The sequence below is a fragment of the Abramis brama genome, assembly GCF_963993115.1.
Source record: "Abramis brama genome assembly, chromosome: 18".
Taxonomy (NCBI): domain Eukaryota; kingdom Metazoa; phylum Chordata; class Actinopteri; order Cypriniformes; family Leuciscidae; genus Abramis; species Abramis brama.
The window spans coordinates 1,104,744-1,127,522 of NC_139980.1; the positions used below are offsets into that span (position 1 = coordinate 1,104,744).

General features: G+C 42.5%; 1 protein-coding gene across 17 annotated transcripts in view; it reads left to right on the top strand.

Moving 5' to 3' along the window:
• The window catches only part of epb41l2 (erythrocyte membrane protein band 4.1 like 2), a 90,718-nt gene that overhangs the window by 8,455 nt on the left and 59,484 nt on the right, over positions 1 to 22,779 (top strand). For all 17 annotated transcript variants that reach the window (XM_084091632.1, XM_084091626.1, XM_084091638.1 and 14 more), the window contains exon 2: positions 21,694 to 21,859. In XM_084091632.1, the coding sequence (XP_083947758.1) occupies positions 21,707 to 21,859 (153 nt within the window). In that variant the 5' untranslated portion in view covers positions 21,694 to 21,706. The remainder of the gene's footprint in view (positions 1 to 21,693; positions 21,860 to 22,779) is intronic.

A 22,779-nucleotide genomic window follows, 5' to 3' on the forward strand; every position in this document is an offset into this window, starting at 1 on the left:
AGCGCCGGCTCTCATGCACAGATTCCCACAACCCTTCCGAATGGTTGAGCAATCACTGTCCCAGCATGCCACTGCATCAGGAGGGCACGGTCTGACAGGAAGCGCACCCTCAGACCTGTCCCCGTTTCCACACACCTTATTAAAATAACAGCATAACGCTTCAGTGAAGTGACGAGTGAGGTCAAGCTCTACTTCTGCGCTGTAGGACACGAGACCTGCCTTTAGAAAGTGTGTCTAGTCTCGACAGACGCCGCTGCTTTATCAGGGCCCCAGGAACTTTGATTTCTTCCTCATTTCAGTTTTTTCCCCAAATTTATTTCTGGTTTTTACTAGTTTAACCTGTTAACTGTCAGTCCAACTTTGAGCATAGACCTGAAAATTACATTTCCAACTTCCAGTTGTTACAAATCTTGAATATTTTGGATATACTACTGTCTAATCAATTGAATTCTTAAAACTAATGTAATGTATTAAAATTAAAACAATAATGGCTCATTTGCATATTCATAGAACCGCATACTAAATGAGGCACAGGTGTAGAGTTAGCCTACATTCAAGCTATTTTAAGGCATGACATTTTTTTTTTTCAAGGAATAAACTTTTAAATGTGTGATTTTGGTGATTTAAAGATGAGTTTTAAGGGATAAAACAGGGACTGTAACAGTTTAATTTCTCAATATTAATTAGATTTGCCATCTTTGGCAAACAAAATGCTACACAACAGAGTTTCGAGCTGAGAGTACCAAACGCCTACAGCACATCACCGTTTGATTCAGTGTCCAGCCCTACTTTTGATTTATTCATCTGACTTTTGTGACATTCTGGATTCTGCAGTGTTTTGACGAAGGGCCGCGGTTTCTGACGTGTGTGTCTGTGTGAAGAGCGTGGATCAGTCTCTGATGTGGCCAACAGGATCATGTTAATGATTAGTGGATGGATGATGTCAGCTGTAACGCATGGAGACAGCAGTGTCCACAGGGACCGTCAGGAAAAACAACTCTCCTCCCGAAGGAACACCCCAGAGACCCCGACCGATCATGACGGGACTCGGCTCAGGATCGGCCCTCTCTCTCTGTGTTTCATCATGTGATTGGCGTGGTGGTGTTCCTGTGTAATCTCCTGATGTTGGGATCAGATGGGAACATTTTCAGCACTGTTTTTTTTTTTCTTTCTGCACCCAAAAACACAAGGCCGTTCAGGACAGATGGCAGCGCAGATTACATCCAGCGTAATGTTTTCAAGCGTTTCTCATGGGATGGTTTTCCATTTAACAAATGAGTTGTTTTTCTCATGTATGTCCTTATTAGTAGCAGGTGGGCGGCCGAAATGTGTGAGAGAGTTGAGAAATAAAATGAATAAAGTCCTTTTCTAACGTTCACTGGTGCTTTTAAAGCAGGTGAAGTAAAGGATGCAGGTGAGTCTCACCCGTCCTGTAATGTCATCTGAGCTTGTGCTCCTCACGGCTTTGGCTTGTGTTCTTGTGTTCTGGGTCGGATATCTGAAGTCCAGTCCTCTGCGGAGCTGTGTGTCGGAGCGGTCCGGCTCGGATGGGTGGGAACGCCATGATGTCATGTTGTACGCGCTCCAGAACTGATCGAGTTCATCCAAACAGCTGGAAGCGTTCGGGCTGATGTGGTGATGTATGAGCTGGTCGTGTGAAGGATCAGTGTGTGTGTGTGTGTGTTGTGATCTTCACATCAGTCTTCCTCTCTCATTGATCCGCTCAAGATGTGGACTGCACTCTTCACTAAGCCTCACGCTTTACTAGCGCTGTGACGGTGGGGAAGGGTTGTAAACATGGAAAGCAATAGAAGTTAGACTAAACTCTGGATCTACGCCAAGTTGAACTCTATTTCCACACACAGATGAGTGTGCGCTCGTATATCCGGCTCTGCATAGTTTCTCCTGCCTCCTCTGTCGTCTTGGATGGGGTTTTCCACGGAGCTCATGGCACTGGTCATTCTCAGGTCAATCTCTTGGGTCAAATGTTGTCACTTCCTGCCTTTTTTCATTTATTTTTTATTTTGCAGCCGTGATGGCTATAAAGGCTGTCTGCGTGGGCAGCTCACTAGATTCTGAGTCAGAGACCACATTACACTGAGTTCGCAGCACAGTTAGCTGGCCTAATGTGATTTATTTCCAGGAGAAACTGGGGAAATGATGTACGATGGGACTTTATATTTGAAGTCCTGCAAACTGAGTTTATTTTCAGGTAAATATTTTCTTGCCCAGAACAAGAAATTTGAGGAGGATTTTCAGCCGTGTATTTTTCATACATGCAGACCTAGAGAAAGCACAATTTAATTTATTATAAAATATAACAGCACTATACTTGTATTAGGCTAAAATATTGTTTTAGACATTTCCATAATGTTTCAGCCACTGTTGGAGTAATGTTGGTCAGGGTTAGAAAGGAACGGGGGCAAAAATGCCATCAAAATGAGCAAATATGACCCTCAAATTTAAGAATAAGGGACAAAAAATGCCCTATTACGACTGTCGCAGTTAAAGTGAATAAAGAATGAGAAGTGTTGATTTGATATAACTACTTGAGCAGATCTACAATATATCATTTGTTGAGCACTATTACCAATCACACATGTTTGTATTGACCAATCAGAGGCTTTAGATTAGTCACGGCTGAAAACGCCAGGTTTGTCAGTGTACTCGCTCACTGTCTGAATTAGATATAATCAGCAACAATGATTTGTCGTTGTTTCACACTTCTGCCCTGTAATGTTGTATAATTCATATATCTGTTGGCCATTTACAACATGCAGTCATTATATACATGCACGTGTGCCACTTTTGAGCAACACTAAACCAGTGGTTCCCAGACGTCTTCTGCCGGCCCCCCTTTATAGAGAAACTACATGCACACACACACACACACACACACACACACACACAGAGACACTCTCAGACATGACCTTGGATTGTAGGATTGATTTGAAACATTGTATTTAATACAGTACTTCAACTTCATCAGGCTTCTTCTGTTTGTAATGCGAGTCTGTGAGTGTGTGTGTGTGAGTGTGTGTGTGTGTCTTGTTCATCTTCATACTGTCAGAAGCTAGTGTTTTGATTCACTCAACACTGCGGTTATCCAAAAATGTAAGTTTTATATAGACTAGGGCTGTGCAAAAATATCGATACAGCTAACTACTGTGATATTTCTTTTCACGATAGTGTATCAATATTCCAACCTCCTAGTATCGCTTTTTTTTTTTTTTTAATCATGTTTTAAACAGATTTAAAATGACATTATTTCATTAAATCCCTCTGTGTCAAATGACCTCCTCAGTTCCTGTAACAGGAAAATTTTAGCTTTACAGCAGCTCAAGAAGAAAATAGTGTCATAGTCCATATTGAGTAAGTTCACTACGATTCATTTAGGTTGTAAAAATCATCAGTTATTAATTTAGTTCATTTTTTATATATGTATATGTGTATATGTGTGTGTGTGTGTGTGTGTGTGTGTGTGTATGTGTATGTATATATACGTATGTATTTAAATTTAATGCACTTAATTTTTTATTTACAATTACAGTCACTTGCAGTTTTATTTTTTTTTTTTTTTTTTTTTATTTTTTTTTTTTTAATTGAGGCATTTACATTTTTATTTAAAAGTGTTCAGTGACACAATATGCACTTCATACATTTCAGCGTGTTCGCTGTTCAGTGACACTGCAATGCAAATAGTTGAGCTAATAACTCAGAATGGAAGAGTTAATACAGTGTGATGCACAGACCAGAATACCTCAGCTGGCACAGCAAGTCTTTTCACCGCTATTATTTTTTACATGTTTGATTTAAAAAATAAAAAAAGTATTGCAATATATCGCAAAATGTATCGTATCGCGATAGATCGTATCGTGACACATGTATCATGACATCGAATCGTGAGGCCCTTGCCAATACCCAGCCCTACCTTGAGGTTATGACCCTGATAACGCTATAAAAACAGATTCGATTTTGTATTTCCTTACGCCAGTTATTAATATTGCTGTAATGTTGTAAATGCTGACCAGTTTTCCAACAGTAGAGTGAAAATGTAATAAATCTGGTGTTAAATATGCTTGTATTAAACCTCCTGTAGTTTATATCTTTGAACTTTCTCTCAGGTTTGCCACAGAGGCTCAAGCAGGCTCTTGAAGTTTAGACATTTTTGATTAATGAAGTAATTTGATGTGAGAGAATGATTTTTCTGTGGAATGACGGGTCAGTGTTGATTTGATGAAGACTGTGAGGGACTCTTCCTCCGCACACACACACCACTGATGAAATGCTCCTCGGTCCAGGCCGAATGTGCATGTTTCTAACGCTCGATGAATAATTCATACTCACTATAGTGGAGTGTATTCAGGGATGTTTCCAGTTTATTTAAAACTCGTAAACGAGGGCGATTAGTTCCAGCCCAGCGGGTGGTATCACAGATTCAGTGTGTGTGTGTGTGTGCGGCCCTCTGTATTCAGCGCTGACCTTCTTTTATTGCTGCTGAGTTGACATGACACTAAGTGCATGCGTAACCAGGAACTGCCCGTCTCCATGGCAACCCTGAGCCCCGGCAACTGAAGGGGCAGCAGGCGGAAAAACCCACGAAACATCCATGAGGAACAGTGTGTGTTCGAACTGTCAAACACTGACCTTGCTGGTTCGGGATACTCTTAAAACGCTCCCGGTCCCTGAACCGATACTTAAAAAAAAAAAAAGAGAGCCTCAAAACGATGGTGAATGACATTAAATAGCGGCTTTTTTATTGAAAAAAAAAATAAAAAATCTTAAAACTGAATATATTAACATTTTATAGTAAATGTATAAATATAAGTAGTCTAAATACAAATTTACTTTGTATTTTATTTTACTTTTGCGACTCACAAATTAGGACTAAATTAAGCGAGTCATCGTGAAGAGGCAAGAAGTGCTCAAAATACGAAGTTCAGGCATTGTTCAGAGTAGCATAAGCCCGATAAGCGAAGGTTTAAAGGAAAAGGAACGATTTTTTAATTTTTTTAATGAGGTTAAAGGATTAGTTCACTTTTAAAAAAACTTTTGCGGATAATTTACTCACCCCCCCGTCATCCAAGATGTCCATGTCTTTCTTTCTTCAGTCGAAAAGAAATTAAGGTTTTTGATGAAAACATTTCTCCATATAATGGACTTCAATGGGCCCCAAACGGTTCAAGGTCCAAATGACAGTTTCAGTGCAGCTTCAAAGGGCTTTAAACGATAGCAGGCGATGAATAAGGGTCTTATCTAGCGAAACGATCGGCCATTTCAAAAATAAATAAAAAGTTTACGTTTTATAAGCACAAATGCTCGCCTTGCTCTGTTCTGTGATGCGCGTTCGTGACGTCACGTAATTCGCAATTACGTTGAAGTGCACCTTTTCCCTTTTGAATTGTCAGTGTGAACACACTACTCACACTATTTATTAATAGTGCATAAATACGCAAATTGAGATGAATCTTCTGTCTTGGTTTTTTTTTTTTTTTTTTTTACAAAAAAAAACATTCCATTTAATCAAATTCACTTACTGGAGCCGATATTTTGTATGCAAATGAGCTGTTGTAATTGTCTAACCTCTGTGCTCCTTATGTCAGCATGAGTCAGTTCACCAGCTCATGTTATTACAACATCTTCACAACCTTTCAGCAACCGTCTGCTGACATCATCAAGGCGAGTGGGAGGGTGTGAACAATATTAACCAATAAATATCATAATCTGCTTTTTATAATCCATGAACGGTGTAATAGTGTTAGAGTGTTTGTGTGTGTGTGTGTGTGTGTGTGCTGGAGTCCTCGTGTGGATGTTTGGCATGTTTATGAAGTCTTAGGTGAGCTTTATCACATATTATGAACGAGTTACACACACTCATGAAACGGTTCAGTGTGTTCACTCTCCGCAGTGTCCGACAGCCCAGTTTACTTCCGCATGAGTGTGTGTGTGTGTGTGTGTGTGTGGTGACACCGCTGACCCAAACCATCTGTCCAGATGAGCCTGTGTGTGTGTAGTTTACACACTGAGTCTCGATGTGCAGCTGTGAGCATCTGTACACCACAAGCACTTCTCTACAGTATGCATGAAATGTTTGAAATAAACATGCAACACAGTGACCGAAACGGGTATGAAGTGCTCATGACTGCTTCACTCGATGTTCCAGTAGAGTGTGTGTGTGTGTGTGTGTGTGTGTGTGTGTGTGTGTGTGTGTGTAGACCAGCACAGTAAGAGCCTCTCTCCAGCTGCCGTCAGGTGACTGTAATCACTTCTGTTATTGCCATCACAAGACTCAGATCTTCTGATGAAGTGAGCCGGACAGGAGATGAGCTGGTAATGCAGTTACTGACGCGCTGTAGTCTGATGTGTGTGTGCTGACGCGCTGTAGTCTGATGTGTGTGTGTGTGCTGACGCGCTGTAGTCTGATGTGTGTGTGCTGACGCGCTGTAGTCTGATGTGTGTGTGTGTGCTGACGCGCTGTAGTCTGATGTGTGTGTGCTGACGCGCTGTAGTCTGATGTGTGTGTGTGTGCTGACACGCTGTAGTCTGATGTGTGTGTGTGCTGACGCGCTGTAGTCTGGTGTGTGTGTGTGCTGACACGCTGTAGTCTGATGTGTGTGTGTGTGCTGACGCGCTGTAGTCTGATGTGTGTGTGCTGACGCGCTGTAGTCTGATGTGTGTGTGTGTGCTGACGCGCTGTAGTCTGATGTGTGTGTGCTGACGCGCTGTAGTCTGATGTGTGTGTGCTGACGCGCTGTAGTCTGATGTGTGTGTGTGTGCTGACGCGCTGTAGTCTGATGTGTGTGTGCTGACGCGCTGTAGTCTGATGTGTGTGTGTGTGCTGACACGCTGTAGTCTGATGTGTGTGTGTGCTGACGCGCTGTAGTCTGGTGTGTGTGTGTGCTGACACGCTGTAGTCTGATGTGTGTGTGCTGACGCGCTGTAGTCTGTGTGTGTGTGTGCTGACACGCTGTAGTCTGATGTGTGTGTGCTGACGCGCTGTAGTCTGTGTGTGTGTGTGCTGACGCGCTGTAGTCTGATGTGTGTGTGCTGACGCGCTGTAGTCTGATGTGTGTGTGCTGACGCGCTGTAGTCTGATGTGTGTGTGTGTGCTGACGCGCTGTAGTCTGATGTGTGTGTGCTGACGCGCTGTAGTCTGATGTGTGTGTGCTGACGCGCTGTAGTCTGATGTGTGTGTGTGTGTGTGTGCTGACACGCTGTAGTCTGATGTGTGTGTGTGTGCTGACGCGCTGTAGTCTGGTGTGTGTGTGTGCTGACACGCTGTAGTCTGATGTGTGTGTGCTGACGCGCTGTAGTCTGATGTGTGTGTGTGTGCTGACGCGCTGTAGTCTGATGTGTGTGTGCTGACGCGCTGTAGTCTGATGTGTGTGTGTGTGCTGACGCGCTGTAGTCTGATGTGTGTGTGTGTGCTGACGCGCTGTAGTCTGATGTGTGTGTGTGTGCTGACGCGCTGTAGTCTGTGTGTGTGTACTGATGCGCTGTAGTCTGGTGTGTGTGCTGACGCGCTGTAGTCTGATGTGTGTGTGCTGACGCGCTGTAGTCTGATGTGTGTGTGTGTGCTGACACGCTGTAGTCTGATGTGTGTGTGTGTGCTGACGCGCTGTAGTCTGGTGTGTGTGTGTGCTGACACGCTGTAGTCTGATGTGTGTGTGCTGACGCGCTGTAGTCTGATGTGTGTGTGTGTGCTGACGCGCTGTAGTCTGATGTGTGTGTGTGTGTGTGCTGACGCGCTGTAGTCTGATGTGTGTGTGCTGACGCGCTGTAGTCTGATGTGTGTGTGTGTGCTGACGCGCTGTAGTCTGATGTGTGTGTGTGTGTGCTGACACGCTGTAGTCTGGTGTGTGTGTGTGCTGACGCGCTGTAGTCTGGTGTGTGTGTGTGCTGACACGCTGTAGTCTGATGTGTGTGTGCTGACGCGCTGTAGTCTGATGTGTGTGTGTGCTGACGCGCTGTAGTCTGATGTGTGTGTGCTGACGCGCTGTAGTCTGATGTGTGTGTGTGTGCTGACGCGCTGTAGTCTGATGTGTGTGTGTGTGCTGACGCGCTGTAGTCTGATGTGTGTGTGTGTGTGTGCTGACGCGCTGTAGTCTGATGTGTGTGTGTGCTGACGCGCTGTAGTCTGTGTGTGTGTACTGATGCGCTGTAGTCTGGTGTGTGTGCTGACGCGCTGTAGTCTGATGTGTGTGTGCTGACGCGCTGTAGTCTGATGTGTGTGTGTGTGTGTGTGTGTACTGACGCGCTGTAGTCTGATGTGTGTGTGCTGACGCGCTGTAGTCTGATGTGTGTGTGCTGACGCGCTGTAGTCTGATGTGTGTGTGCTGACGCGCTGTAGTCTGATGTGTGTGTGCTGACGCGCTGTAGTCTGGTGTGTGTGTGTGCTGACGCGCTGTAGTCTGGTGTGTGTGTGTGTACTGATGCGCTGTAGTCTGATGTGCGTGTGTGTGTGTGTGTGCTGACGCGCTGTAGTCTGATGTGTGTGTGCTGACGCTAGGCTTGGGCGATATGCTCCATTTTCATATCGTCTTATCGTCAGCCTGTGAGATCGGCGATACACGATATTATCGTGAGGGTGCGGGGCTTACTTATTTGATTATTAACTTGCTTATTTACTCATCAATTTGCTTGTTTTATTACTTCGTTTTAAATATGAGAATTTTTTTCTATTTTGCTAGCAAAGGTGGAGTGTTTATTAACAGGCTAAATCAGGTTATTTCCCGGTATAGTGAGGTAAAAAAAGATACTAATCGTCAGCGGGAAATTTACGGACACACATTATCCTCTCATGCCGTTACAGATCTGCAGCATTTTGCCTGTAGGCTGCTTCTGCACGAGATGAGAACACGTTTTAATTTCTTGGGTCAAAAAAAAGTGTTGGAGTCTGCGATATATGTCCTCCCACCAGTGCTCTCTCTGTCTGGATGCACTTCACTTATGCGCACCGCACTTCAATAAGCCCAAATAACGCGGGTTTTAAATGCCGGGAGAAATCAGAGGCAAAAATCTAAAAGTCGATCGGTTATAGGCTACTTAAACCTATGACTTGACTCTGATAAAGGAAAACGGGTATGCGTTTACATGACCACATGCATTGTCAGTTTATTCAGCATAATCGAGTTAATAACGTGCATGTAAACGCGCTCATTCCCTGAAAATGAAAGCAGAAACGAACTGAGCTTTCATTGCATTAACGGCGCGTTCTCTCAGAGACGACGGTGGATATAACGGTACAGCAACTATCAATTTACTGCCTTAATATTTCTCTTGTGGACTTACATTATTGACAGTGAAAAAATTTGAAGAATATTTCTTGTTAAACAAGTTTGAAGTTGCTTGTGATTTTCACAGATGGCAGAGTTTCACAGATATGCTTCGTGAACTAAAGACTTTTAGGCCTAGGCGGCCTATATAATTTTATTGATATTATTATAATTAATATTTTGTAATTGTATTGTTTTTAGTGTTATTAGTGTCATTAAATATTTTGTTAATGTGCTATGGAAACAAAATACTGACGAACAACGATGCCGTCTTCATCTTGGCTCTGTATAAGAATGATGCGTCTGTTAAAACAAGCACTCTTGACGATTTGTGAATGGATCACCTTGCAATTCAATTTCGTTGTGGGATGTAGTTTTTTTAGTCTGTTTTAAAAACATTTTCTTTGAGGAGTCCTCATATACGCGCGCGTCGGTGATGTCGCAAGTGTGGTTATGTGGTGATGTCGTTATAAATTTAGGCAAGGCAAATATAATTGTAGTTCCTAATTAATGTAATAACTATACTAGCTTCATAATAATAATAATAATAATAATTTAATACATTAATGGGAAAACAAGCCAATTATCGTATTGATATCGTCAAAGGCATCTGCCATCGGCGATATCTCTGTCTATCGTCGATACACGATACTATCGTCTATCGGCACAACCCTAGCTGACGCGCTGTAGTCTGATGTGTGTGTGCTGACGCGCTGTAGTCTGATGTGTGTGTGTGTGTGTGTGCTGACGCGCTGTAGTGTGATGTGTGTGTGTGTGTGCTGACGCGCTGTAGTCTGATGTGTGTGTACTGATGCGCTGTAGTCTGATGTGTGTGCTGACGCGCTGTAGTCTGATGTGTGTGTGCTGACGCGCTGTAGTCTGATGTGTGTGTGTGTGTGTGTGCTGACGCGCTGTAGTGTGATGTGTGTGTGTGTGTGCTGACGCGCTGTAGTCTGATGTGTGTGTACTGATGCGCTGTAGTCTGATGTGTGTGTGTGTACTGATGCGCTGTAGTCTGATGTGTGTGTGTGTACTGATGCTCTGTAGTCTGATGTGTGTGTGTGTACTGATGCTCTGTAGTCTGATGTGTGTGTGCTGACGCGCTGTAGTCTGGTGTGTGTGCTGACGCGCTGTAGTCTGGTGTGTGTGTGTGTGTGTGTGCTGACGTGCTGTAGTCTGATGTGTGTGTGTGTGTGCTGACGCGCTGTAGTGTGATGTGTGTGTACTGATGCGCTGTAGTCTGATGTGTGTGTGTGCTGACGCGCTGTAGTCTGATGTGTGTGCTGACGCGCTGTAGTCTGATGTGTGTGTGTGTGTGCTGACGCGCTGTAGTGTGATGTGTGTGTGTGTGTGCTGACGCGCTGTAGTCTGATGTGTGTGTACTGATGCGCTGTAGTCTGATGTGTGTGCTGACGCGCTGTAGTCTGATGTGTGTGTGTGTACTGATGCGCTGTAGTCTGATGTGTGTGTGTGTACTGATGCTCTGTAGTCTGATGTGTGTGTGCTGACGCGCTGTAGTCTGGTGTGTGTGCTGACGCGCTGTAGTCTGATGTGTGTGTACTGATGCGCTGTAGTCTGATGTGTGTGCTGACGCGCTGTAGTCTGATGTGTGTGTGTGTGTGTGTGCTGACGTGCTGTAGTGTGATGTGTGTGTGTGTGTGCTGACGCGCTGTAGTGTGATGTGTGTGTACTGATGCGCTGTAGTCTGATGTGTGTGCTGACGCGCTGTAGTCTGATGTGTGTGTGTGTACTGATGCGCTGTAGTCTGATGTGTGTGTGTGTGTGTGTGTACTGATGCTCTGTAGTCTGATGTGTGTGTGCTGACGCGCTGTAGTCTGGTGTGTGTGCTGACGCGCTGTAGTCTGGTGTGTGTGTGTGTGCTGACGCGCTGTAGTCTGATGTGTGTGTGTGTGCTGACGCACTGTAGTCTGATGTGTGTGTACTGATGCGCTGTAGTCTGATGTGTGTGCTGACGCGCTGTAGTCTGATGTGTGTGTGTGTACTGATGCGCTGTAGTCTGATGTGTGTGTGTGTACTGATGCTCTGTAGTCTGATGTGTGTGTGCTGACGCGCTGTAGTCTGGTGTGTGTGCTGACGCGCTGTAGTCTGATGTGTGTGCGTGTGTGCTGACGCGCTGTAGTCTGATGTGTGTGTGTACTGACGCGCTGTAGTCTGATGTGTGTGTGTGTGCTGACGCGCTGTAGTCTGATGTGTGTGTGTGTGCTGACGTTCTGTAGTCTGATGTGTGTGTGTACTGATGCGCTGTAGTCTGTGTGTGTGTGCTGACGCGCTGTAGTCTGGTGTGTGTGTGTGTTGACGTGCTGTAGTCTGATGTGTGTGTGTGTGCTGACGCGCTGTAGTCTGATGTGTGTGTACTGATGCGCTGTAGTCTGATGTGTGTGTGTGTGCTGACGCGCTGTAGTCTGATGTGTGTGTGTGTGCTGACGCGCTGTTGTCTGACCTCATGATGGCTCATGAAAACTGGTGCTAAACACTTAGGCTACTCTGTTTTGCTGTGGGTGGGTTTTCACTGACTGAGTGTGTGTGTGTGTGTGTTTGAAATGAACCCGCTGGATCTTTCAGATCACATTCCTGTGGATGTCCGGCATAAAGCAGGCCCACACACACACACACACACACACACACACACACACACACACACACACACACACACACACACGCGCGCCATCTGTCCGAGTGCAGTGGTGATTCAGATGAGAGGGACGTCAGCTGACCGGAGCGCTGGGTTATGAGCCGCTCATGATGCTGTGTGCAGTGTTGCTCAAGAGAACGTCTTGTGATGAGACGGGTGTATCTGTCAGGCAGAGCATGTGTTCACGGTCAGCTTCTTCACTGATATATGCATACGCTGATAAATTATTGCCACTACCGATTTCTTGTCATCATGATTGGTTGAGCTGATCCTGATCAAGCTTTGTATAAGCTCTCTGTTGACTGTCACGGTTAGTGAAGTATACTTGAAGAACTTCTCACGTGTAAATGCCACAAAGCAAACAAGTATTTATAATTAGTGGAATAAGTAACAAGTAATGAGATCCTGGTTGAGGAGTGAAGATGTGTGGTGAATCCAGAGCTGTCAATCTGAACGATCGTCCAATCCCAGCGCGCTCCAGCAGGAACACAGTGTCTGATTGGTCTCTGCACATCGTCCCGCCCACCACACCTGAGATCCAGTTTCCATTGGTTCAACATTTGATGTGACGTTGGAAAACACTTCTGAGAAGTGCGATAGCTTTAGCGAGCAGCTCAAATACCTCATCTGTATTGTTTACAAGTGCGTCAGTGGCGACTTTTTATGGTTTTACTTCATATTATTGTGATTGGTTCGTGAGATCTACCGATCGAGTCATAGACTGTGATGATCTGCGATTGGTTGGACCATCAGTACTGTATTTAGTTGACACTGCATTTGGTTTGCAGCTTACTTGGCGAGTGTTCAAGTGTGTTCTGTATATAGCATTAATGAAACTCGGACATACTTTATCTGCCATGTGACGGTCACATGACCTACCAGCATCAGGTGTTTCTCTGTCAATCACAGATCCTCTCCTGTGGCCTTGTGGGACAGTAAAGTGTCCATCAAATGCGTCTCAGTGGAAGCAGAGGGTCATCATGGGACTGTTCTCCTGTTTAATGAGTCCTGTATTGGGGCGAGCTACTCTGGCGTATGGTGTTCACCACTATAGTGGAGGAGTGTTTGACTCCGGACACAGCGGCTGTCTTCTGTGTTTTACTGTCTCTGTTTGATACATTGTGCAGATCATCTGGCTTCTTCCCAACACACAACTTGCTGTTTTTCATTTTATGAAAAGTTTCCTTTTATGAGTTTCCTGATGGTGCGTTCTGACGGTGTGTTTGCTCAGAGACGTTCAGAGCTCTGTTGTCTCTTGTGTGCTTATCATGGGAAATGTTTGCTTTAAAAGCTTTAGACACACACACACACACACACACACACACACACACACACACACACACACACACACACACACACGGCATCCAGTGCATTAAATGTCATTCATAAAGCTATCACACAATAGATGCAAATCCAGAACACCTGCCACACGCGCACACACACACACACACACACACACACACACACACACACACACACACACACACACACACACACACACACACACACACACACACACACTCTCTGTTGGGCCAGAAGCGAGCGTGCTGGTGCGTGTCAGGGCCTGTAGTGTTTCTCCTGTCATGACCAGGCTTGATCGGGCCTCAGCAGGGCTTCCTCGGGGGGGTTTGGCGCACCGAATCCCGTAGTCCAGAGCATCCGCTGGGGCTTGAGGAGTTGATCCGAGTCAGGAGACGCTCGACTCCGCTGCTCATCTCCCATCATACCAGACTACCTTTAACACATTTTACACAATTTCAGCTCAAAACTCTCTTTCAGAAACCAGCCAGTGTTTGAAATGACTTATTTGCGATCTGATGGGGATTATGATCACAGTATGAGGCAGAAATATATTTATATGCGATGCTAAAGAACCATTGCCATAATATAAATACATACATTTACATTTATTCATTTTGCAACTTACAAATGAGGAATACAGCAAGCATTCATCGTGAAGAGGCAAATAAACACAAGTGCTCAAAATACAATGTTTCAGATGTTGCTTAGAGTATCATCAAGCTAGAACAGTTATTGATAATCATATGATTATAGAAAATACCTGAGACTGCCTGAAGAACTTAAACATATGATTATAATCGTGTATTTATTTGGTTTTGATTCATCTGTCTCTTCCCTGTGTCTTCGTTGCTCCTGCCTCCCTGTATGTTATAAATCATATTCTCCGGTGAACTCATAACTCCTGTTTTCTTCCCATGAGCCTCCTCTGTTGCTCTGACTGAAGGGATAACCGTATAGAGAGACCGGAGAGATCGCTCAAACCTCCTCACATCGCATCATTTCCTGGAGAATTAATAGAAATGTGACATACAACATGATCTAGTATTTCTCTAAGTGTGTGTAAGCCTTTGGTCTTAATGGACTTGTGTTGTGCATTGCTGTGATCAAACGTGCACGACTGAAGAAGTATGTGAAATATTGCTACAGTTGTTTGATGTGCGCGCCCGATCTAGTGATATTTCAGTCAGCTGGTGAAACGGTGTGTGTGAGTGTGTTTAAGAGCGTGCTTTAGGGCAGCGGATCTAAATAACATCAGGACACATGAGGCTACAGTGTTTCATATGTTGTGTCTGGCGTGCTCAGCATTCTCTGCTGTGGGATTGCTCTAGACGTGTAGCGATACATATCACGACACTAAACTCACGATATTATTGCAATACTCCTAGACATATGATAAAAGGATAACAAATGAGATGTTACTGTTGATTAAAATGTAGATTTGTTGTTACATTGTGTGTGTAAATGAACAGGCTTGGACTCGGTGCTGAAACCCAAAGCACAGGACAATAGAGACACCAGAATAACAATATTCATGATTCTGAAGATGAAAATACTGAATTATTTTAGACGAATATGTTTGCACTAGTGGTCGACCGATATATCGGCCGATATTTGGCATTTTTGAAATATCGGCATCGGCCGATAAGTTTTTCTGATTGGCCGATGTGTTGAAAGCGGGACTTTTATTTTGACGGCGTTCCGGACTTTTATTTTGACGGGCGGCGCTGAGAACACCAGAGAACGGCAGCTCCTCAGATGATGTCAGATCAAACAGCGCTCACTCACATTCTCCGTCTTCATTAATTTATGATCTCTGTCAGTCATATCTAATACTTTGTTAGACAGAACTGGTAAACAAAGTTAAGTAAATGGTAACTTATGCCAAGTAAGTAAAGTAAAGCGTTTGCTTTTATATTATTTGTAACAGAAAAGGCAAACAATCAGGCTAAAATACTTTCTCATTTGGCAAACATTCAGCAAATGCGCATCTACGTCATTTAAACAAATCTCTGAACATCTAATAAACATTTAAATTCACAAACCTTGCAGATTTAATCGAATCCAGCTGTGATATCTTGTGAAGCGTGCATTACTGTCTGCGAGTGACGGTCGGTCCGTGCAAAGTGAGTGAATGCGAACAGAAGATCAGCTTCAGGAGACGCGATCAAAAAACTTTAAATCCTTCATTTTAAAATATGCTGTGATATAACCAGTTGCCAACTGTGTCATATTCATATCGTTTTCACTGTGCTGTATGTAAAATTAGCGTTACCTTGTCTTTATTTGAAAAAAATATGATTACCAGCACGAAATGACCAGATTACTGAGAGCCCTGTTACAGTATTTACATACTTTTTATTCACATATTCATATGTTTCTAAATAATTACTTTGTGACAAATACTGTAATAGGACTGCAAATTTAAGAAGTTGCCATCTAAAGTATAAAAGCATGTTTATTTTAAAAATTTGTTTTATAATTTATTAAATATTGATTAAAATAAATATATATAAAAATATCTGCTTTATATCGGCCATCGGCCACCCTGCTCTCCAAGATATCGGCATCGGCATCGGCCATCAAAAAACAATATCGGTCGACCACTAGTTTGCACATATTTAAAATAATGTAGGCCACTTTTTACTGCTAACATCAGCCTTGGCATTATCAGGACACACACATATTTGCCCATTGCTTTATAATACATTATATCTAACATACTAGTTTAATGTAATACTGACACTAAAACTTGTCTAAAATTGAAATTTTTCTCACACATTAATTTTCACTTTGGGTGAACTATCCATAATACAGATTGTCACTATCCGTGATAAATTGTGTTGCATGTTTCTATTGTGATTAGGGATGTAAACGGTTAATCGATTATCGATTAATTGTCAACAAGAATTTACTCAATTAAATTAATTGTCGGCTAATTGAACATTGCGAACGTGACACGAGATTCTCGCGGGCGGCGAGAGACCCGACACAAACATGAGGCGGTCAAAGCGAGTGGAGTGTGGGAGCATTTCAGATTAATTAATGACGAAGACGCCCAATGTAAACTCTGCGGTACTACGATTAAGTACAACAGCTCTACGAGTCCGCTAAGATGCCGCCTTCATAACGGCCGTGTTGCAGGGAGGAAGTCTGTCGCTTCAGTCGCTGCTGTGGAGGCGAGTCTGTGACCACAGGAAAGCGGAGGGCATTACTCAGAGGATTTGCGGCATGATCGTGAAAGATATGATGCCAGTTAGCACCACTGATGGTGAGGGGAGTATCAGTGCTGCTGCTGCTAATGTTTCAAGTTTTACATACAAGTAGTTTACCAGATAGATTATTATATGTAGGCTTAATATAGTGTAGGCTAAGCCTACCCACATAGATTTCTATTGAAAATTTATTTTATGTTGCTTAATGTTTCACATGCAACAGGTGAGCCAGTGCACAATTATTTTTTATGTAGCCTATTTTAATTTTCTATGCATAATTTATTTTGCTAAACTACATAAATGCCATTATCTGTACTGTATCCCAACTGTTAAACAATAAAACATCAATTGAGCAATATAACATGCATATTTTCATCTTTTTATGTTAAAGACACTATTGATACTGTGAGAAATTGACATTCTCAGGAAAATAGCCGCTTATCAGTTAATCGTTAATCGATCGATAAGGTCAATCAACTAATGATTAATGAATTAATCGATAATTTGCATCCCTAATTGTGATATGTTGTTGCAGCCCTATATTGTGGCCAAACCCGTCGGCCTCATACTCGCGTGTGGTGTGTGTTGGAGACTGACAGACTGATACACACACGGGTGGTGTGTAGCTCTGGATCCTGATTGGTTTTGACAGCTCGTGTTGATTTGTTATCTGCAAGCATTGCAGTGTGGGGATTAGTGTGACACACACACACACACACAGTGTTTTACTCGTGATCCGCAGCTGAACCTTCACACTGAGATCTGAAACTGAACATGTATTTGTTTGTTGTGAGTTCTTGTGTTTAATGTAGACACGTTAAATAAAATGAATAAGTGTTTTTCTTTCAAAAGAGCAAAAGTCTTCCTGAGCCCAAACTCTAGTAGTGTTTGTGTAATGTTACACGGTTACCCAGAGGGCCGTTGCTCTGATGTACACGCATCACATGTGCGTTTGAGGACATGCCCCACACGTGATGATGTCATGCATGCTTTCTCTTTCTCACAGCATATTTGCTGTTGTCTTTCATCAGTGGTTTTCCCCTGGCCGCCTCTGTGTGTGTGTGTGTGTGTGTGTGTGTTGTAACAGCTGTGTGCTCTCTGAAACTCCCAGCATGTTTGACTGGTCCTGGTGCGCTCTTGAGGGAACGTTGTGATCATGATGAACCTGAGATGGGTGGGTGTGTGTGTGTGTGTGTGTGTGTGCAGTAGATCTTAGTCAGGGCAGCATAATTAATTTTTGGACAGGAATGAAAACAAAGCTGGGAGGGATTGAAGTACAAAGTGTTCAGTGGATTGAACTGTTGTTTAATAACATACCAGTTGTTCAATATCTTTCCAAAACCTTCAGTATTCAAAAACTCTCATGAAACCATGTTGAAAGTTGTGTGTTGTGAAGATGATGTAATGCAGGAGGAGTCTTATACATCTCATGCCATTGCAGAGACTGGAAGAGGACTGTGTTTTCATCCACACATGACGTCCACCCTGATCCAGCTCTATAGTCACTGGGGCTTCGGGCTGCACGATTAATCGCAAGTGACATGAAATCACGCTTAAACCGATTTGTCTTAATGCGATTTAGAAAACTTGAATGTGCAGCTTGTCAGTGACGTACGGCTCTGTGGTGCGTAGTAAACGCTGCTCCACCTGAAAGTAGGGATGGGCATTTTTCAAAAATATTGTATTTTTTGTCACCATTTCTGAGCAAGCTTACAATAAGGCAATATACACATCAAGCTTACTATATATATTAACGTTTTCTTTTAGTTGAAAACATTAAACAATGTGTAAACAAAAAATATAAAGAACAATATTAGTGTTTATATTGTTGCGCTGACAGACGTTGCAGAGACAAAGATAACGGTTTGCTAAGCGAAGTTTCTAAAAGCACTTTGGGTTTTCTGTTCTTAAACCGGTCTCCCTCAACGAAACTTAAAGGAAGTATATGTCTCAAAATCATTTTGCTATCAGAAGATATCATATCTGATCACTCGCGCTACAGCTGAGTTCACCTGAGTCGTTAATGCAGTGATGGACAGCTCTTTCCTCAGTCGACTGCTGTTTGGATTTCATGTGATTTCTCATTGTGGTGGTGATATTACCATAACTCCGTTTCATTAATTAATTTGATTAAAGGTACTTCCATTTTGTAATATAATTTTCATCTAAGTAATTCCAAACTTCGCGAGGCAGACGACGACATTATGTGATCAAATACCATCCACTTGTTAAACATGCTCCACAGCGCCACCCAGTGCACTTAATTATAACTGCGAGTTAGTGATAGGGATTTATCATGGATTCACTGCATTAACGGCCAGCAAAGCAACGTAGTAAAATTCTAATAGTATTTTATTTTTTTCGAATAATAATTAAACATTGAATATTCGAAATTTGAATGTTCGTGCACATCCCTACCCTACCTAGCTAGGGGCGGGACTAAATATCCATTGGGCTATTTTTAGTTGTCCTCCTCTGTGTGATACAAGAATCGATACGCAGGCGCCAAATATCGACATTTTAATTTATAAAGTAAGGCGCTCTTTATAGATGTCAAGGTGGCTCTCAAGTATCAACACATAAACGTGAATGTAAGTTAACTAGCCTAAGAAAAAGAGTTTATAATGTGATGGCGGACAGCAGTGTGAGTAAAATAATAATGCCCAAACCACATTTAAGTCCAAATTCTGGACCCATTTCGGCTTTTATATCATTGATGGGACAAACATGTTGTAAATGGACATCTTTGACATTCTTCACCGAGCGCGTCTATGGACGTCTGCTTTCAAACGCTCCCGTGTGTATCTGTGCAAGCGAAGAGCGTCAAAGATGTCCATTTACAACGTGTTTGAAGTGTTGATTATTGTAGCCAATCACAGACGTGTGTTGAGTGCGTGAACACAATGGCCAATCATTTTTTACTTTTGACAGCACTAGTAGATTTAACGTAGTAATGCTATGCTACTGTAACCATGGTATTGTGGCCGAAATAGTCAAATGTTTTTATACGATTCATTTCGAGAGTGAAATTCAAGCACTTTTCAAGGACTTTCAAGTGCTTCACACGACTTTCTCCAGCATTTCAAAGCTCTAAATGTGAATAACTGCATTGCAGGACGATTTAAGGTGTGCGTCAACACTTTCTGCTTGTGCTCCTAACATTTTCAGTAAGAGTAAGATTTAGACTGCTACAGTGCTCCTAGTAAAACAATTAGTCCTGATTAGGGGTGTGCCGGTTTCAGAATTGGTGATGACGGTTATGACATGAGTCAAATGTGACGGTTTGTAACATAACCGTCATCGGGGGGGTTTGTCTGTTATAGGACAACTTAGTTTGAATAAAATTAATATTTGTGTAGTGTTCAATGTTGTTATCAATAGAGATACGCGGATGGGGTATTAGTTCATAAGCAACCGCATCACAAAACTCATCATCCGCACCAACGTTTTTTGACCAGATTTCAAAACCGCACCCGCCCGCCATCCGCTTATTGTTTTGCGGTCTATGGACGATGTAATGCTCTGCTGATGCGAGCCGCAAGAAAGCCCTTGTCTGTTCTAGAAAGGATGCAGCAGCAAAGATATTTAATGCTAATGTATGAGGCATAGACCTACGCTGAGTTTCATTCATTTACGATGAGATGCGCTCTAGTTCAACTTCACAATGCAAGTGAACGCGGCGCATCGGAGCCTTGATGTCACGGTTATTATTATTGTCTCCTATATTTGCTTTTTATTTATTTAATACTTATTAATACTAAAAAATATTGGTTGATGAAACATTTATTAAAATTAAGATACAATTTGTACAAAACGAAATTCGCTTTAAAGAAAGGCTTTCTACAAAGCAAAACTTAATGAAGTGGTAAAAATCATGTCTGACGATTTACAAAACAAAACTTCATTAAGTGGTAAAAACCATGTCTCCCGATTGCAAATGTTCATTGCTAATGTTTATTATTGCAAATGTTTTTCATTTGTTTAATAAATCTCATAATGATGGCACATCACTATATCATAGCTTTTATTTCTATCTCAAATGATTGGCGGTCGGTCAGGGGGCAAAGAATCAAATACAGTTGGAAACGATGTAGACCATTAATAACACAGACTGTTAACAGTTGTTTTTAATTAGTATTTAAGCATTCTCTATGCTAAAAAATGTTTGTAAAAAATATTTTAATAACACGGTTTTGGCGGTTATAGAGTTGTAATGACGGTGTTCAACTATAACCGTCGGTCTCACGGTTATATACTAACCGTCACACCCCTAGTCCTGATAACATTTCTCATATCAGTCAAAATCAATACCTGCAGAATTCTGGATTTAAACCTGGTCAAATGTGCAGGATGGGAGTTATTCACTCATTTGACTGGTGCTGATGTCATCAAGCTCTCAGCTGATTGGTGCGTCCCAGTGTCGCATGAGCGCTGCTTTGAGCTTGTGTGTGTGTGTGTGTTTGCTCATGGTGGGGTTTGACGACTCACTCATACAGGCTTTGTCCTGATGCTCTGATAACATGAAAGAGCGTTTTGATGCTTTTCAATCTTCAGTCAGTGATTCTCTGTCTCTCACGGCATCAGACTCACTGTGCTGAAAAAGACTTCCTCCCATGATGATGAAAGATATGAGTAAAGCTGCTCTCAGAAATAATAAACATGTTTTTTAGCTTCTGCACCTTCAGAAACTCTCCATATAAAGAGTTATACTGGATAAAAATCTAAATGGATTTCATAAGGCCCTAAAAATTTAATTTACTCTAAACTACTTTTGCAGTTTCATGATTTCAATTAGTTAAGGCACGCTGATTACTAAAATGTTATTAAACAGATTTCATACGGCCGCTTATCTGCACTGAGGCACATTCACCCTTGGTTTTTTTCTGTAAAATTTATGGTTTAATTAAGGTTTAATACTCAAAGAATATGTAATCAATTCAATTCATACTTTAAATAATATTTTGATTTATTAACCTTTATAAAAAATGCTGTGCATGTTTTATTTATTGTCTTTAAATTAAATGGTGTGATATCGTATATATGGGCTTTAAATAAGGCATCAGAAATGATGGACACTTATGAGGTGTTATGGAGTAAATGTGGACACTTGTGTGTTGATATTGATCTGTGACGTCCGGCACGAGTCGTGTGTGCAGGTCGGTCGGGTCTGCTTGACCTCAGAAGAGGAAGGCAGAAGTGATGGCTCATGATATGACTCTTAACCTGTGTGTTCTTGACTCTTGTGTGCCAGTGTGCCGGGCGTGATGACGACAGAGGTGGGATCAGAGACAGATGTGAAGAAGGAACCGGAGAAGGCTCCTGAAGTTCAGCATCAGACGGACCCTGTGCAAACAGACCAGCCCGACAAACCAGCCGACAGCGCCGCCCAACCCGTGGCCAGCGCCGCCCAGCCGGAGGTAGTGCTGAGATCTGCAGTGCCTTCCACAACACAATAGGGCTGTCACTTCTTATTCAATATTGGAATATGCATTCGAACATGACGTGAAATATCCGTAATCGAACTATAAATAAACGATTAGGTTTTTAAAGTGCCATGTGTAGTGCATTTTTTATAGTCTATGAATAGACCGTTTATTTTTTATTTTATTGTTTGCCATCTCATCCAGTAGCGGGCGCTTTAAACATATTGTAGAGTAGGCCCAAATCAAGCGAATAATAGCCAAAAGCCACCCTGTTTTGAAAATGGAAGATAACGCACAGAACGGCCAGCCTGAGCGGACAATAGTGAACGCGCCAGAGAGAAATGCATATTTCATACGGATTACATAAGCAGAGAGTCTGTTTTCTTTCGTTTTGAGTTGTTCTGTTTAAAAGTACACATTTCAAGCTTTCTATATATGTCTCAGGCCTGTGAGGCAAGTAGGCTACCTTATACGCTGAGTTTCGGTTAATTTATGAGACGGGCTCCAGTTCACGCGCCGGCGCCTCCTGTTGTGATAAAATATTTTCTACTATATTTACTTCTTATTTATTAAAGGGGACCTATTATGCCCCTTTTCACAAGATGTAAAATAAGTCTCTGATGTCCCCAGAGTGTGTATGTGAAGTTTTAGCTCAAAATACCCAACAGAATTTTATTTACAGCACGTTTAAATCATAATTTTTTGTGTCTGTGAAAAACGCACTGTTTTAGTGCTTCTCCTTTAATGCTAATGAGCTGCTGGTTCACGGCACAGGGGGCGGAGCCTAAGCAGCCGCGATCAGAGCCAGAACAGGGAAGATGATAATAATAAAACAGACAGTCACAGTAATGGTGTTCATTTCGACCATAAAAATGCCTACAGAGTCAGAGAATATATGCTGTATGGAGCTGGAA